Below are 18,450 nucleotides of genomic sequence, written 5' to 3'. Positions count from 1 at the left end.
TACTCGGGGGTGTATCCCATCCGGGCCCGGGGATTTGTCAATTTTAGTGATTTGTAGACGCCGCCGTACTTCCTGCTGGGTTAAGCAGGTGACATTTAACGGAGAATTTTTATCCCTGATCATGTTATCCGTCATGGGATTTTCTTGTGTAAATACTGTTGAAAAAAAGTCATTTAGCATATTGGCTTTTTCCTCATCCTCATCCACCATTTCACCCAGACTATTTTTAAGGGGACCAACACTATCATTTTTTAGCTTCTTACTATTTATGTAGTTAAAGAATATTTTGGGATTATTTTTACTTTCTCTGGCAATGAGTCTCTCTGTCTCAATCTTTGCTGTCTTGATTTGCTTTTTACAGAATTTATTTAATTTTCTGTATTTATTTAATGCCTCATCACTACCTACTTGCTTTAATTCTCTAAATGCTTTATTTTTATCTCTTATTGCGCCCCTTACAGCTCTATTTAACCATAGTGGTTTCCTCCTATTTCTAGCATGTTTATGCATGGTTTGAACAGGGTTCTTGCCCTGCACTCACAGGGTTAAGTGTTCGTGGCCTCTTTCTGGATCTGGGAGGGGTATTTATACTCACTCTTTACCAGGGTTCTCTGTCAGCTATACTGTTGTTCTGGTGTGTCTGACCCCTGGTGTGCGTGTATTCTGCATTGCTTGTTTGCTTCCCGTGTATGACCCGGCCTGTTCCCTCACTCTGTACTCCGTCTCTCGCTTTGGTACTATTGTCTTCTCCGGTTCTGACCTCCTGGCTTGGCTATCGTTACTCCGTTACAGTTTGTCCCTATTGTACCGTCTATTGCCCGTTCTGGTTTTCTGACCTATTGCTACGTCCTGACTATCCTTTCTGGGGTTGATTGTGTCAGGGGAGGGGTTCCGCATGGATCCTAAGAAAGTCCAGGCTGTTACGGAGTGGGTGCAACCTCATGACTTGAAAGGGTTGCAACGATTTTTGGGCTTTGCCAACTTTTATAGGAAATTTATTAAGGGCTTCTCGCAGGTGGTAAAGCCGCTAACGGACCTCACTCTCAAGGGAGCTGATGTAAAAAATTGGTCTGTAGCTGCAAAAAACTCTTTCATGACATTAAAAAAGTGCTTTTCTTCAGCCCCTGTATTGGTACAACCCGACCCGTCAAGACCTTTTGTCGTGGAGGTTGACGCCTCAGAAGTGGGGGTGGGGGCAGTTTTGTCTCAGGGCCCTCCTACCCTTACTAACCTGAGGCCTTGCGCCTTCTTCTCTAAAAAATTTTCCTCTGCCGAGAGAAATTACGATGTCGGCAATAGAGAGTTGTTGGCGGTAAAGTTGGCTTTTGAAGAATGGAGGCATTTCCTGGAGGGGTCTGTTCATCCCATTACAGTCATCACTGATCACAAAAATTTGGCCTATATCGAGTCTGCCAAGAGATTGACCCCCCAGACAGGCACGGTGGGCGCTTTTTTTTCTCGATTTCAGTTTACCATCACATTCCGCCCGGGATCTAAAAACATCAAGGCTGATGCCTTATCCCGAAGCTTTGATTCGGTGTCCCCTCCAGAACCTCCCTCCTCCATTCTTCAGCCAGGAGTAGTGGTGGCCGAAATCTCATCTGAGTTACAGAGAGGGATTTTGGGGGCCCAGGCTCGGGCTCCTGGTGCTAAACCCCCAGGTAAATTGTTTGTACCGGAACGTTTCCGTCTCGGACTTATGCAGGAATTTCATGATTCGGTGTTGAGTGCTCATCCTGGGATTGCAGCTACCCGGGGGGCAATTGCGAGGGATTTCTGGTGGCCCTCTATGGTAACAGATATTAAAAAGTTTGTGACTGCAGGTGGGGTGTGCGCTCGTTCTAAAAGTTCTCAGGTCTGGCCGGCCGGGGAATTGGTGCCTTTGCCAATTCCGGATAGACCATGGACACATTTGTCCATGAATTTTATCACAAATCTTCCTCCTTCCAGGGGCAACTCGGTGATATGGGTGGTGGTGGATAGGTTTTCAAAACAAGCTCACTTTGTACCTCTCCCCGCGTTACCATCTGCTGAAACCCTGGCCCGCTTATTTATGCAGCATATAATTAGGTTACATGGAGTGCTTATGAATGTGGTGTCAGACAGAGGGGTACAGTTTGTTGCCAGGTTCTGGAGGGCTTTTTGCAAAAAGCTGGGGATTTCGTTGTCCTTCTCCTCTGCCTACCACCCAGAGTCTAATGGACAGACGGAGCGCACGAACCAATCGTTGGAGCAGATTCTGAGATGCTTGGCCTCTTCCAGGCAGGAGGACTGGTGTGAGGTATTGCCCATGGCAGAGTTTGCATTCAACGGTCGTGTGAGTCAGTCTACTGGGAAGTCTCCTTTTCAGGTCAACTATGGGTTTAACCCACATTTTGGAGAGTTTTCCCGTATGGATTCAGGTTGTCCTGGTGCTGAGGATGTGACACAACGTCTTAGAATTCTTTGGAGGGAGGTTCTTAGGAATATTTCCAAGGCCCAGGAAAACTATAAGCGGTTTGCTGACAGGAGGAGGGAGCCAGGTCCAGCATTTGCAGTAGGGGAGAAGGTGTGGCTATCCACCCGCAATATCAAGCTTAAGATACCTTCTATAAAGCTGGGCCCCAAGTTTATTGGCCCATACAAAGTTGTGGAGGTTGTTAACCCAGTAGCCTACCGACTGCAGCTGCCCACCTCCTTTAAAATTTCTAATGTCTTCCACAGGTCCCTGTTAAAGCCTGTGGGGACGGTGAGAGAGGATCCCTCATCAAATGCTCCGCCAGTGCTGGTAGAGGGGCAGCTGGAGTATGAAGTAGGGCGCATTGTTGACTCCCGGTGGGTGCGCCGGAGACTCCAGTATCTGATACACTGGAAGGGGAACTCTCTGGAGGATCGGTCATGGGTTCCGGCCAGTTCGGTGCATGCCGATCGTCTGGTGCGGGCTTTCCACGCCAGATACCCAGACAAGCCTGGGGGTCCAGTGGCCCGCCATTAAGAGGGGGGTACTGTCATGGTTTGAACAGGGTTCTTGCCCTGCACTCACAGGGTTAAGTGGATCTGGGAGGGGTATTTATACTCACTCTTTACCAGGGTTCTCTGTCAGCTGTACTGTTGTTCTGGTGTGTCTGACCCCTGGTGTGCGTGTATTCTGCATTGCTTGTTTGCTTCCCGTGTATGACCTGGCCTGTTCCCTCACTCTGTACTCCATCTCTCGCTTTGGTACTATTGTCTTCTCCGGTTCTGACCTCCTGGCTTGGCTATCGTTACTCCGTTACAGTTTGTCCCTATTGTACCGTCTATTGCCCGTTCTGGTTTTCTGACCTATTGCTACGTCCTGACTATCCTTTCTGTCTAAACCCTGTGGTACTGTATTTCTATCTTGTTCTTTGACCCTGGCTTCATCTGGTTTCTGTCTCTGTCCCTTGGTAACATTGTCCCGTAGTTACCTTTCTAGGAGTTTCCCTGCAGCTCCTAGATCTGTGGAGCTTAGGCCATGCCCCCAGCAGTCATGTGCTTCAGGTCCTGATACTCTGAAGCACGCATCGTCACCGCTGCTGCCCTGCTCCACAGGTATCTTTGAGTACTGTCTTTGTACTCAGGACATCCGCACTGGCTCAGTGAGCAAGTGCAGTGCAGTGTTCCTGACAGTTTATTCCCATACGGTATACATTGTGCACAGGTCCTATTCAGGATGCTAATAAACGTCTCCCATTTTCTTTGTGTATTTTTATGTCTCAGGATATCTTCCCAGTTAATTGCACCAAGATCATCTCTCATCCGTTGGAAATTTGCCTTCCTGAAGTTTAGTGTCCTTGTAACCCCTCTACTACACATCTTATTAAAGGTTACTTGAAAACTTATTAATTTGTGATCACTATTACCCAAGTGACCCTCAACCCTTACATTTGATATGCGGTCTGGCCTGTTGGTTAATATTAGGTCTAGCAGTGCCCCCCCTCTTGTTGGGTCCTGAACCAGTTGTGAAAGGTAATTGTCTCTCATAGTAGTCAAAAACCTATTACCTTTGCTGGAACTGCAGGTTTCGGTTCCCCAATGTATTTCAGGGTAGTTGAAGTCCCCCATAATAATGACTTCTCCTTGAGTCGCTGCTTCATCTATTTGCTTTATGAGGATATTCTCTGTTGCTTCCATTATTTTTGGAGATTTATAACAAACCCCTATCAGTAATTTATTATTATTCCCCCCTCCCCTTATCTCTACCCACAGGGACTCTACATTTTCATTAGATTCATATATATTATCACGAACGATGGGTTTTAAGGATGATTTTACATATAAACACACGCCTCCCCCTCGCTTATTTGTACGGTCATTTCTGAACAGACTATAGCCCTGTAAATTAACTGCCCAGTCATGGCTCTCATCCAGCCATGTCTCAGATATCCCCACCATGTCACAATTATGTTCCAACAACATTAACTCCAATTCCTCCATTTTGTTGGCGAGGGTTCTGGCATTAGTATACATGCACTTTACGTATCTCTCTGTACCTCTATTCTTTCTTAAATTATTAACTGTTCTAACCCCACCCCCCATGCCACCCCCACCCCCAATGTCATTATTTGTGCCTAGGTCTCTAGCTGCACTGTCTTCCCCTCCTATAAAAGGAATACCCTCCCCCCGTCCCTAGTTTAAACACTCCTCCAACCTTCTAGCCATTTTCTCCCCCAGCACAGCTGCACCCTCCCCATTGAGGTGCAGCCCGTCCCTAGCATAGAACCTGTAGCCAACTGAGAAGTCGGCCCAGTTCTGCAGGAACCCAAACCCCTCCTTCCTACACCAATTCCTGAGCCACTTATTAACCTCCCTAATCTCCCGTTGCCTCTCTGGCGTGGAACGTGGTACAGGAAGTATTTCCGAAAATACCACCTTGGATGTCCTTGCTTTAAGCTTACAGCCTAATTCCCTGAAATCATCTTTAAGGACCTTCCACCTACCTCTAACTTTGTCATTTGTGCCAAAGTGCACCATGACCGCTGGATCCTCTCCAGCCCCTCCCAGTAATCTGTCAACCCAATCAGCGATGTGTCGGACTCGAGCACCAGGTAGGCAGCACACCGTTCGACGATCCCTGTCTTTGTGACAGATTGCCCTATCTGTTCCCCTAATAATTGAGTCTCCCACTACCAGAACCTGTCTGGCCTGCCCTGCTCTCCTATTTCCCCCCTTACTGGAGCAGACACTCCTCCGGCTTTCAGAGGACATGCCTTGCTGCAGCAGTGCTACTCCTGCACTAACACTCCCCTCATCTGCCAACTTAGCAAACTTATTGGGGTGTGCCAGATCAGGACTAGCCTCCCTGGTGCTCTTCCCTCTACCCCCCCTTCTAACTGTCACCCAGCTAGCTGCTTCATTGTCCTGCAGCTCCAACCTAGCATCCCCCCCTCATCTATCCCATTGAGCGTCTGCTCAGTGAGCAGAAGACTCCTTTCCATATTGTCTATGGATCTCAGTGTTGCCAGCTGCACATTTAGATCCAGTATCTGGGCTTCCAAATGCACAACGTGCTCACATCTTGCACAGCAGTATGCACCCTCGACCGGCTGTTCAAGGATTTCATACATGCGGCAAGACGTGCACTGGATGGCATTGGCAATAGTGGAGCACATCCTAATGGGGATTGCACCAGACAATAAGATAAGCAAAAATAAATAAAAAGTATTAATAAAATATAACAGCAATTCAGTAATACCTCCCTTGGAAACTCCCTGAATCCAAAGTCACTGAATCTCAAGTCACACACTTACCACAGTTCGCACTTATGCTCAGGTCACACTCAGCTCGTTCACACTCGCTCAGGCAGAAGATTTAAGAGTTTTTTTTTTTTTCCCCCTTTTACCAGCACACCACCTTGCTGCTCAATGCGCTTCCAAAAGGAGTTGAGCCGCAACCAGCTGCCCCTTATAAACCCTTAATTACTGTATGAACTCCCACCCTTATTTAACCCCTTGTGAATACAGTTACACCTCAAGATTTAAATGCAATATAGTTAACCCTTAAAAACACAGATAGTAAAATAAGAGATTAACCCTGTAGAGAGAAAAAATAGGTTAAACAAGCCCCCAAAGCCCCGCAAAAATTGAACAGGTAGAAAGCACTCAGCAACTTACAATTCAGCAACTCACACAGGTATTTGTTATAGGTTTTCCAAATACCTCTTCACTGAATCTCAAGTCACACACTTACCACAGTTCGCACTTATGCTCAGGTCACACTCAGCTCGTTCACACTCGCTCAGGCAGAAGATTTAAAAGAGTTTTTTTTTTTTTTTTTTCCCCTTTTACCAGCACACCACCTTGCTGCTCAATGCACTTCCAAAATGGCAAATCTTTGCTGGTCACACTTAATTTCCTTCAAAAATTTGATAGCAGATGTTAGTACTGGAAAAGAGGAGTAGAGATAGATGTACAGAGAGAGAAAGATCTGTGGCCAACGGTGCTCTACAGGGAACTGCTGATCTCTAAAGACCCAGATACTGACATGCACAAAGTATGATAATATGGTAACAAGACACACTATGTCATTATAGAGAAGACAGCACAGGCGCTTCAGCTTCAGCAGTGTTGGTAATGATGCCAAGGAAATCTTTTTTTTTTTCAAATTGCAAATCAAATTTCAAATTTGCTTGAAATTATGAATTTCAGAAAATTTGACTCAAACTCGATCCTCTATTGATTTGATCGTTGCTGATCCAGTACCAAAGTTATATTTTTTTTATTTTTCTTTTTATAAGTGTTGACATTTTTTTTCAAATTTGTAAGGAAAAGAATTTGGTCGTGTGGGCATTTAATGAAACCTTAGGCGTGGCAACTTAAATACGGCAATTCTGTTTTGATTATTGTTGCTTTACGGTATTTACCATATGGGTTGAATAATTTCATATTTTGATATATCGAGGCTGAGTTATCACGTATGTTCATTTTTTTATGTGTTTTTAAACTGGGAAAAGAGAAGTGAATTTTTATAGTTTTTAATACCTTTTCTACTTTATTTTGAAGTCTCCTTAAGGGGCTTAAACCTGCAATCAAGTAGTCACTTGTTCTTTATACTGCAATTTCATATTATTACAGTACATAAATGAAATTAAGGTCTCCTTTGAAGCGCAGTGTGTAGCTTGGCTTTACAGCATTACCAACATTGCAGCCATGGGGACCTTCAGCAGGTTTCCATCTGCCATGGCAAGCCACCGGCACCCCATAATCACTATGTGGTAAGGTGGGGTCAATGGGTGTCTGAAATGGCAAAATAATGGAATTATGTAGATTAAAAGCTGATGGCAGAGATTGATGGCAGTATTTCAGGGGTTATCGGCAACATTCGGATTTTGTTCCAGTCGCCGCTCTTAAAAGCAAATACTGGCTGTATAAGACAGCCAGCAAACATCAAGTATAGAGTGGGTTCAGCCTTTGATTCTGGCACCCAATGTGTCGGGAAGTAATTAAATGGGACTGTTTATTTAAACTTGGTGCGACTGCAACCTCTGCATTCTTATAGCTATGGTCTGGTTGTGTACATATAATAATAGCATGAAATATTAATAATAACAATAATATCTATGATTAATTTGTGTTTGTACCTTATTCTTCATGCATAAAGCCGTTGTGAACTCTTTTCTAAAGAATGGGATATCACCATTGTCCAATATTGTGTGGACAGCAAAAATGAATTCACGATAATCATCAACACCAATCGGGATCTTCAGGTCGTACTTTCCTTGAAGAACTGAAAATAAAAAAAAATATTAAATCATTATTACTATATAATATCTCTCTAGTCAAAAGAAGCTATTAACTTCTCAGTATTTGTTGTACCTTAGTTGCTACTTGTCCACCCTTGCGTCTAAGGCCAGTTTCACAAAAGGGCGCAGCGCCAGCAAAATCATACCAGCGCACGGTCAGCGTACCCAACGCTAAATATAGGGTACAGTAATTGCATGCAGTGTCATGCGATCAGAGGAGAAACTGACCGGAGGGGGCGTGGCTGGGGGTGGGGCTTAGCGGCGGCACTGCGCTGCGCCCGAGAACGCTAGTGTGAAACTAGCCTAAGGGATCCTTGCTACTTTCTTCTTGTGACCATTAAAGACCCCAGTAGAGAAGATGATATCCCCTTTAACAAATTTGCTTTCTAAGATGCTAATCTGCATTTTAATGTACTTAATGTGGATCTGTCACTAAAGTTCATAATACAGATTACACAAATAAGTAAATATCTCTCTTAGACCTAATGAGCTTGGTGTATATACTTAAAAAAATCACATCAGAATAGATGTAAAATCCTGAAATTAAAATCAGCATATTATGAGTCCAGTTAAAGCGTGAGAGCTCATGAGTCCATGTGTATTCATTCTCTGCCCTGACTGACAGGGGCAGCTTGTACTGAGCAGTGTGAGGTCTCAGCAGGGAGGAGGGACAATGAGAAGCTGTCATTCAGGCTAGGTGAGATTAAACTATCATGCAGGATTCTACAGTCATGCTGACATGGATCTTCATAGTGAGTGCACCAACCTCAGTAAGCCTAAGAGATCTATTTTTAAAGATGCATGCAGATTATATTGGGACATTCTGTGACAGTTTCCTCTTTAAAGACCTTGCAGACAGCCATATTATGAATCTCTGCTGTACTTTTCAGTGAACAGTATTTTCTTCTCTCAACATTTTAAGAGCATTTTTGAGGAAAAAAAGATGTTTTATGTTTCTCATACCCTATCATGAAGTCAGGGCTTGTTTTAAAGTCAGATAGCTCTTACATCTATCATTAATGGTGATGATAGCACAGAGCTATCCTCACAGTTTTCAGACGGGCCACGTCCGTGCATACAGACCTTTGTTTGAACCTGGACGTAGGGGTCAAGTCTAGCCTTATGAGGTTTCTTACAGATTAAATTAGAAAATGCTTACTGATTATTTCATTTTATATATACTGTACATTCTGTTTATGGGGGTGCTGTGAATGGAGAATAATAATGTGTATGAGAAGCACTGTAGAGCATCATGTGTGGAGCTACTCTAGGAACATCATAATCCATGGTGGGTCACTGTGGCATCACAAAAGGCATTGCCCTGTGTCAGAGAGCCACTGTTTGGGCATCATTATGTGTGTGTGGGTGGTAAGTGGTATTAAACTATAGAGTAAGATTTTTGATTTTCGAATTGCACTTGGCCATGCAAGTCTATTCGTTCGTGCATGGAAACCATCAGACTGCACTCGAAGCTAGAATGGAGGGTGATGGAGACATTTTTTTCTCCTCAACCGAGTGAATTGAATTACATTATGGTGACACTCTGATCATATGCTGTGATTTGCATAATTGCCCACATTCTCTCAGATGAGAGAACACACGGTCTTCTGCACCAAACCTAACTGTTCCTAAAGAGTAGGTTCGTTAAATCCCCTTCTTCAACAATAAACATGTTCCACATACTTCATAATTCGAATTAGTATACTCACCGGAGCCCAGGGGCTGTCCTCTTATATCCACATCATGTTGACCATGAGATAAAATGACCCCTTTTGACATATACTACAGGACCACAAATAAAAATGTAAATTAAATCAATTGCATTTTTGGTGAGATGCAGGACAAAACAGGATCTGGGAAGTAAAATGTATTTATTTATTTATTTTTGTATTTTTCCTTTTTTACTTGTAGACTGGATGATTTTAACGTTATATTATATACCCTTGTTATGTAGAAGATTGCATCTACCACAGCAGACTGGCCAACTGTCCAGAAATTTGTGGACGGTCCTTAAAATTTTTTTTTTACAAGTTTTTGTTTTTTTTTATAAACAGTGGTGCTGACATAACAGGGAAGGACCAGCGGCAAAATATTACCACAACCACAGTGGTCTCAATTATACATTTGACCCTAGTGCAAATAAGCACATTTACAGTCCTTAACATAGTTAAAAATTGGGCACTTAAAATAGATGCGTCTGTTTTTTTTGCAGCTGGAAAAACTTGCTTAGATTATTAACCCCTTCGCACCCGAGCCTGTTTTTGCCTTCGTGAGCGGGCCAATTTTTTCAATTCTGACCAGTGTCACTTTATGAGGTCATAACTCTAGAACGCTTCAACGTATCCTACTGATTCTGACACTGTTTTCTCATGACATATTGTACTTCATGATGGTGGTAAAAATTTTTAGATATGATTTGCACTTATTTGTTAAAAAAATCAAAATTTGGCAAAAATTTAGAAAATGTTGCAATTTTCAAACTTTTAATTTTTATGCCCTTAAATCAGAGAGTGATATCGCACAAAATAGTTAATAAATAACATTTCCCACATGTCTACTTTACATCTGCACAATTTTGGAAACATAATTTTTTTTTTTTAGGAAGTTATAAGGGTTAAAAGTTGACCAGCGATTTCTCATTTTTACAACAAAATTTGCAACACCATTTTTTTTAGGGACCACCTCACATTTGAAGTGAGTTTGGGGGGTCAATATGACAGAAAATACCCAAAATTGACACCATTCTAAAAACTGCACCTCTCAATGTACTCAAAACCACATTAAACAAGTTTATTAACCCTTCAGGTGCTTCACATGAATGAATGGAATATGGAAGGAAAAAATAAACATTTAACTTTTTTTCACAAACATTTTACTTCAAAACCATTTTTTTATTTTCACAAGTGTAAAAAGAGAATATGAACCACTAAATTTTTTGTGCAATTTCTCCCGAATACGCCAATACCCCGTATGTGGGGCTAAACCACTGTTTGAGCACACGGCAGAGCTCAGAACGGAAGGAGTACCGTTTGACTTTTTCAATGCAGAATTGGCTGGAATTGAGATCGGATGCCATGTCGCATTTGGAGAGCCCCTGATGTACCTAAACAGTGGAAACCCCCCACAAGTGACCCCATTTTGGAAATTAGACCCCCCCAAGGGACTTATCTAGATGTGTGGTGAGCACTTTGAACCCCCAAGTGTTTCACTAAAGTTTATAATGTAGAGCCGTGAAAATAAAAAAATCATTTTTTTTCCACAAAAATGATCTTTTAGCCCCCAATTTTTATTTTCACAAGGGTAACAGGAGAAATTGGACCCTAAGAGTTGTTGTCCAATTTGTCCTGAGTACGCTGGTACCCCATATGTTGGAGAAAACTACTGTTTGGGCACACGGTGGGGCTCGGAAGGGAAGTAGTGATGTTCTGAAATGCAGACTTTGATGGAATGGTCTGCGGGTGTCATGTCGCGTTTGCAGAGCCCCTGATGTACCTAAACAGTGGAAACCCCCCACAAGTGACCCCATTTTGGAAACTAGACCCCCCAAGGAACTTATCTAGATGTGTGGTGAGCACTTTGAACCCCCAAGTGTTTCAGTAAAGTTTATAATGTAGAGGCGTGAAAATAAAAAAATCATTTTTTTTCCACAAAAATGATCTTTTAGCCCCCAATTTTTATTTTCACAAGGGTAACAGGAGAAATTGGACCCTAAGAGTTGTTGTCCAATTTGTCCTGAGTACGCTGGTATGCCATATGTTGGAGAAAACTACTGTTTGGGCACACGGTGGGGCTCGGAAGGGAAGTAGTGACGTTCTGAAATGCAGACTTTGATGGAATGGTCTGCGGGTGTCACGTCGCGTTTGCAGAGCCCCTGATGTACCTAAACAGTGGAAACCCCCCACAAGTGACCCCATTTTGGAAACTAGACCCCCCAAGGAACTTATCTAGATGTGTGGTGAGCACTTTGAACCCCCAAGTGTTTCAGTAAAGTTTATAATGTAGAGGCGTGAAAGTAAAAAAATCATTTTTTTTCCACAAAAATGATCTTTTAGCCCCCAATTTTTATTTTCACAAGGGTAACAGGAGAAATTGGACTCTAAGAGTTGTTGTCCAATTTGTCCTGAGTCCTGAGTATGCTGGTACCCCGTATGTGGGAGAAAACTACTGTTTGGGCATACGGTGGGGCTCGGAAGGGAAGTAGTGACGTTCTGAAATGCAGACTTTTATGGAATGGTCTGCGGGCATCATATTGCATTTACAGAGCCCCTGATGTACCTAAACAGTGGAAACCCCCAATTCTAATTCCAACCCTAACCCCAACACACCCCTAACCCTAATCTCAGCCCTAACCATAACCCTAACCACAAACCTAACACCAACACACCCATAACCTTAATCCCAGCCCTAGCCCTAACCCTAGCCCTAACCCTAGCCCTAGCCCTAGCCCTAACCCTAACCCTAACCCTAGCCCTAACCCTAACCCTAACCCTAGCCCTAGCCCCTGCATTTTTTTTTTTACTTTTTTTTTATTTTTGTCACAAGATCGCTGCCCTGCGATCTGACTCATAGTAACGCCACTTCTCCTCTGATCTCACACTGACAGATGATCAGAGGTGAAGCCGCGTTACTATGTGTCAAGATCGCTGCCTGGCACATAATAACGCGACTTCTCCTCTGATCTCACAATGACAGCTGATCAGAGGTGAAGCAGCGTTACTGTGTGACAAGATCGCTGCCTGGCACAGCTGTGCCAGGCAGCGATCAGATGTGCCAGGCAGCGATCTAGTCACACAGTAACGCTGCTTCACCTCTGATCAGCTGTCAGTGTTAGATCAGAGGGAGAAGCCGTGTTACAATGATGGAGATCGCCGGGAAGCAAGCAGCTTTCCCAGCGATCGCTCCCATTGGCTGCTGTGACGCTGACGTCATCGGGACCTGAACCAATCAGGTCTCGATGACGTCGGGGGTCCCAGCATGCATTGCGCACCGGGATCCCCGCGTTGTAAGGTATGTGGGGGTCCCGGGGGGCACAAAACCGCCGACAATAAACGTCGGCGCTGCACAAAGCCCAGCAAGCGCCAACGTTTATCTACTGTGGGCGGTCGTGAAGAGGTTAAGACTGTAATTTGTTGTGCAATACAGGGACAACCACCAGAGGGAGAGGAAGGGAGGTAACAGGAGCTCACCTCATGCGAAGACCTGTAGAGCTGAGCAAACACCGCTAGGGGGCAGTAGGGAGGTCGTACAAGCCAAGTCAGCAACAGACGGAAATGTAGGAGCAAGGTTTGAAGCAAGCCAGAGGTCAAAAAGCTGGTCAGGAGAGCGGTAACAAGAGGACAAGATGAAAGCACAGCCAGAAACATACCAAAGGTCAGAGCCAGACAGAACAATCCAAAACTGGAATGGAAGACAGATGGGCAGGTCAGAAGTCAAGCAGAGAAGGTAGCAAACCCCGACCTCGATCATGACATAAATATTATCATTTTACATTTCACATTGATTTAAGCTAATGTCCTCAAATCAGATTATGGAAAGAAGATATAGATCACTTATCTTAATAATTTAATATGATTTACTAGTGTGTTAATAAAAAATGTTGTCTGTCTGTGATTTTTTTCAAGACACTGCCTAGAAAAAATTAAAAAAAGTAATCCTGAGCCACAAATAGAGATATAGAGATGAGACCCTCAAAGGTGAATCATTTGTCATCACATTTCTCATTAGTATTTTTGACCTATAGGATACTCACAAAGTAGAAAAAGTGGAGTTGTCCATCTGCAGGATCCAGCTGGGATGTATTGATGAAGTATTCCACTGTTAGATACTGGTCAGAGTCACACGACAATTCACTTGTATTTGCTTTTACTGTCAGGTAGCTGTTACTTTCAGAGTAGAATGGATACAGCCAGCTATAAGCATTTGAAATCTTGAACTGATCTTCTTCCTTATCTTCTAGTGAGAATTTTCCCTGGATACAGAAGTAGAGAAATAAATTGATATTCTTATCGGTCACTTTTTTTTTTTAACTTAGAAAATGTTTCTACGTAAGAAGACACATAGGTAAGTCATGGGCGAAAATACTTGTGGCATTATTAGCTCTCTTGTACTAGTCCTATATTGGAAGAAGGATCCTCAAGAGATGGAGACAGAGAGGCTACACAAAAGGAAAATGAAGATGTGTCACCGGGTTGCTGTGACAGTGTGGAGCCAGAAGACCGCAGAGTCTGATTGCTCCTACTCCAGCGCTAAGGAGAAGCACTTCTCCGTCATATTAAATGTGTCTATTTCTTCTGGCAGAACAGGGGTTAGTCAGTCATGTTGGAAATCCCTTTGCTCAGCTGAGCTCGGTTAGCCACTCCTTTTCCCTTTATAGTCTGGGCTCTGATACTAATCCTTGTCAGAGCTAGCATTATTGCTGCATGTCTAAGAGAGGGAAAGGAGTTGGTATGAGAAGGAGAGCTGGAGGAGTTATTAGCGACTCTTGTTTGGTTTGAACACATGGTAATTCCTTATCCTTCTCTATTTTGTTTTGTCCCCTTCCTGCACACTCCAGTGGATTCCTCTGTTATATGTGAGTGAATATTTTGTATGCCTGGGTTGGTGTACTGCAGTGCACAGTAGCACCCCCTCTTTCCTGGGTGGGGGAGGAGAACAGACGGGGAACTAACTTAGGAGATAAGGCAAGGGCGGAGGCCACAACATCTTTGCCATCTGAAGTATCTTGGGGAATTTGGCAAGCTAGGGTGCCCCCTCATGTTAAGGACAGGAAAGGAGCCCCTGGGCCTGGGTCACCCGACAGCTGTGTTGTGACAGATGAGCTACTGGATCAAGAGCTCTCAAGTAAGACAGAACTGTTGCAATAAAACAACTTTTTGCATTGAAAAATTATTGCACAACTCTTTTTCCTTGGTCCTTTAACCAGGGTTGGGCCTCTCAGCTTCAGAAAAGATACTTCCAAGGCAAACTATTTTTACTGTTCTAACCTGGGTATCTATGGGGTTTTGCCACAACCTGCCTGGACTTTTAAAACAATCTTCTCCAACACCAACCAACTTGTCTCCATGGGTCACAGAGCCCCAATGTGTCATTACCTTTTACAGATACCAAACATTTTTCATCTGTTGCATTAACTCTCGCAACAATGCAAATGGCTACACAAGGATAGACCTTAGAGTCAATTCTCAGGGCAGATTTGTCCTCTGCGCACAGATGAGGAATCTCTTAGGCTACTTTCACACATCAGGTTTTCGGCGTCAGGCACGATCCGGCGTCGTGCCGGAACGCCGGATCCGGCAAATGTTTAGTAAAACCGGATGTGACGAATCCGGTTTTCTGCCGGATCCGTCTTTTTCTTGACAGACAAAACCGGATCCGTCTCATCCGGTTCATCCGTTTTTCTATCCGTTTTTCGACGGATTACGCCGGATCCGGTTTTTAAAATTGACCCTTGTGGCCTTCCGAACGGGATTGGCTACTGGAAAACTATATATAGCATGTTCCTACAGCCCTTCTTTGACAGGTTGTAGAGGAGAAAGTGCAGGTTGGAGAGAAGAGCAAGTTACTGGCGAAGATGGATGTTGTCATTGGAAATATTTTGAAGAATTTGGCGGATTTTACAGCGGAGGCAAATCGTTTGAGGGTGATTGTTCTGGAGAAGGAGAGAGCGAGACAGCAGCGCATCAGGCATCGTAGACGACGTTTGTGGATCCACCCCATCACAGCCAAGAGAATGACGCGTGGGGTCTATTCTACACTATGCATGGACCTTCGACGAAACCCGGATAAATTTTTTGGATATGTTAGGATGAAAATGGAGAATTTTGATTACTTGGTGGAGCGCATTGCACACCTCATAAGAAAAGCGGACACTTATTGCCGCTTCTCCGTTTCACCCGCAGAGCGTCTGATGGTGACTTTAAGGTAAGCCACATTTATTGGATATGATCGCATCAGAGCACACTTTCACTGCAATCTTGTTGGTGGTAATTTGTATCTCCAAGTGTTATAGCTGAGTTTTGGTATGTAATGCTGTGATTTAAAACTAATTTATTGTTTGTTAATTCCCCACAGATTTCTTGCAACTGGAGAATCCCTTTCGTCACTGCATTTCCAGTACAGACTCGGGATTTCCACCATATCTGGAATTGTGAAGTACACATGCCGTGCACTGTGGGACTCCTTAGCTGAAGAGTTTTTACCAGAGCCCACAACAGAGAGGTGGATTGAAATTGCTGACAAGTTTCAACAGATATGTCAGTTTCTAAACTGCTTGGGCGCTGTGGACGGGAAACATATCCGCATTGTAAAGCCAGCTGGATCTGGATCGGAATATTTCAATTACAAGAAATATTTTTCAATTGTCCTCATGGCCATCGCTGACGCGGAATACAAATTTATTGCGGTTGATATTGGGGCCTATGGCCGCTCCAATGACTCTCAAGTTTTCAAACTGTCTGCCATGGGGCGTAAACTGTATGGAAACACCTTCCAGTTCCCACCACCTAGACCGCTGCCGCAAACATCTGGTCCACCTATGCCATTTGTCTGTGTAGGGGATGAAGCCTTCCAGCTGTCAGAACACCTTTTGAAACCGTACTCTAGCAGAGGATTGACAAGACCAAAACTCATTTTTAATTACCGCCTCACAAGAGCAAGAAGAATGGTTGAATGTACCTTTGGTATTCTGACAGCCAAATGGCGGGTCCTATTGACTGCGATCAACCTCAAGACAGAAACTGTGGACGAGGTGATCAAAGCGTGCGTGGTACTCCACAATTTTGTTATATGCAAGGAACCCATTTCCATTGAGGACACCTCTGAAGAAACCACCTTGCAAGATTACCATGACATTACCACTAGAAGTTCTGTGACGGTTTCAGTAATGAGGGACAATTTTGCACTATACTTTATGTCACCTCAAGGCAGAGTACACTGGCAGGATGACAGAGTGTGAAAGATTTGTGCCCTAACCAAACTTGTGTACCTTCTGGACCAACAGTATATACCTTTGCCAACCAAAGTTGGCTATCTTGTCATGGTCTCTATTTTTAGCTTTAGGCCACAGGTGTGTACCTGGTTGTGTTTTATGCAAAGTATTTCACCTTTTAACAAAAGTTGTGTACATTGTTAGGAAATCACCAACAATAAACACAACTTTTTAGGTGAAATACTTTGCTTCAAACACAACCAGGAACACAACTGTGGCAAAAAGCTAAAATTTACCCACAGTTATATACCTAGTTTTGAATACCATTTCACCTTTTAAATACCCTGTATTTAACCTTTTTCGCCGCAGAAAGAAATGACAGACAACCAGTGTAAAATAATTTAACTTTTATTGAAAAATGTTTTTTTTAGTAAACTTTTTTAAAATTTTAATAAACATGTTTAATAAAAATTTGAAACTATAAAACTGAAACCATAAAACTGGTCATTTTTATTTAAATACACACATTATAATTCTGTGTAGTGTGTGGTGGAAATACTGCGGTAGGGGCTGCGGGACACTTCAACACTGGGAGTGTGGAGAGAGGACTGGGATCGTGGTGGGGAAGGAACAGTTAGAGGTGAAGGTGTGGAAAAAACTACAGAATGGGTGGACATGTGGGAAGCAGAAGAGGTGGTGGGTGGTGGAGTGGAGGGTTGGGCAGGGACTGTAGGAGCAGATGATGTTGATGGCAAGTTGTATGGGGAAGGAGTTTGGTACGGGGCAGGTTGCTGGAAGTGGGGAGATGTCTGGTACGGGGCAGGTTGCTGGAAGTGGGGAGATGTCTGGTACGGGGCAGGTTGCTGGAAGTGGGGAGATGTCTGGTACGGGGCAGGTTGCTGGAAGTGGGGAGATGTCTGGTACTGGGGAGGTTGCTGGTACTGGGGAGTTTGCAGGTACTGTGGAGGTTGCTGGTACTGGTGAGGTTGCTGGTGCTGGGGAGGTTGCTGGTGCTGGGGAGGTGGCTGGTGCTGGGGAGGTGGATGGTGCTGGGGAGGTGGATGGTGCTGGGGAGGTGGATGGTGCTGGGGAGGTGGATGGTGCTGGGGAGGTGGATGGTATGTAATAGGAGGGGGAGGATGGAAAGTGGCTGGAGGTGGATGGTATGTAATAGGAGGGGGAGGATGGAAAGTGGCTGGAGGGGGTGTAGATGTAATAGGAGGGGGAGGATGGAAAGTGGCTGGAGGGGGTGTAGATGTAATAGGAGGGGGAGGATGGAAAGTGGCTGGAGGGGGTGCAGGTGGAGGAACTACTGTGGTGGGAGGAGGAGGAGGTTGGGAGGTAACTTGCTGGAGAGCAGCGTGGCATGAATGCATTACATGCATCTGCTGGGCAGGAGAGAGCATTTCCATGCGCTCCACAACAGACCTGAAAAAGGTGTGGTTTGGCGAAGATCTTGCTTCTGAATGCATGGTTTGCAGAAGTGTCTTCACCTCCAGAATGCTGGAGTTGATCTGCTGATAGCCTGCGGAGATTTGCTCTGACAAGACTTTTAGACAGTTCTGGAAAGATGCATTCAGATGCAAGAACTCTGGCGCATAAGTCTTTTCCTGACCCCTCTGCCGCTGCCGCCCAGTACCCGCAGGTGTACTAGAGGTGGCAGGGGCAGAAGGGTGGGGTAAAGGGAAAGCGATCTCCTCACCAGCAGCTTCATGTAATGTAGGCGGCCACGATGCTCCTGTGCTGGTGGATGGGACAGATGGGTCGAATGTGTTGGAAGGCTGGG

The 18,450-nt window shown here is 44.2% G+C and overlaps 1 protein-coding gene across 1 annotated transcript in view; it reads right to left on the bottom strand.

Annotated features, from left to right (window-relative positions):
- The window catches only part of LOC141049750 (alpha-2-macroglobulin-like protein 1), a 160,939-nt gene that overhangs the window by 115,008 nt on the left and 27,481 nt on the right, over positions 1 to 18,450 (bottom strand). The window contains 3 exon segments of the mRNA XM_073546477.1: positions 7,577 to 7,722; positions 9,448 to 9,520; positions 13,488 to 13,706. Of these exon segments, the coding sequence (XP_073402578.1) occupies positions 7,577 to 7,722; positions 9,448 to 9,520; positions 13,488 to 13,706 (438 nt within the window).

The sequence above is a fragment of the Dendrobates tinctorius genome, unplaced genomic scaffold, assembly GCF_039654945.1.
Source record: "Dendrobates tinctorius isolate UK_male_01 unplaced genomic scaffold, ASM3965494v1 ptg000147l, whole genome shotgun sequence".
NCBI lineage: Eukaryota > Metazoa > Chordata > Amphibia > Anura > Dendrobatidae > Dendrobates > Dendrobates tinctorius.
Note: the sequence above shows the minus strand (reverse complement) of the source record. Positions and strands in the feature narration are given on the sequence as shown.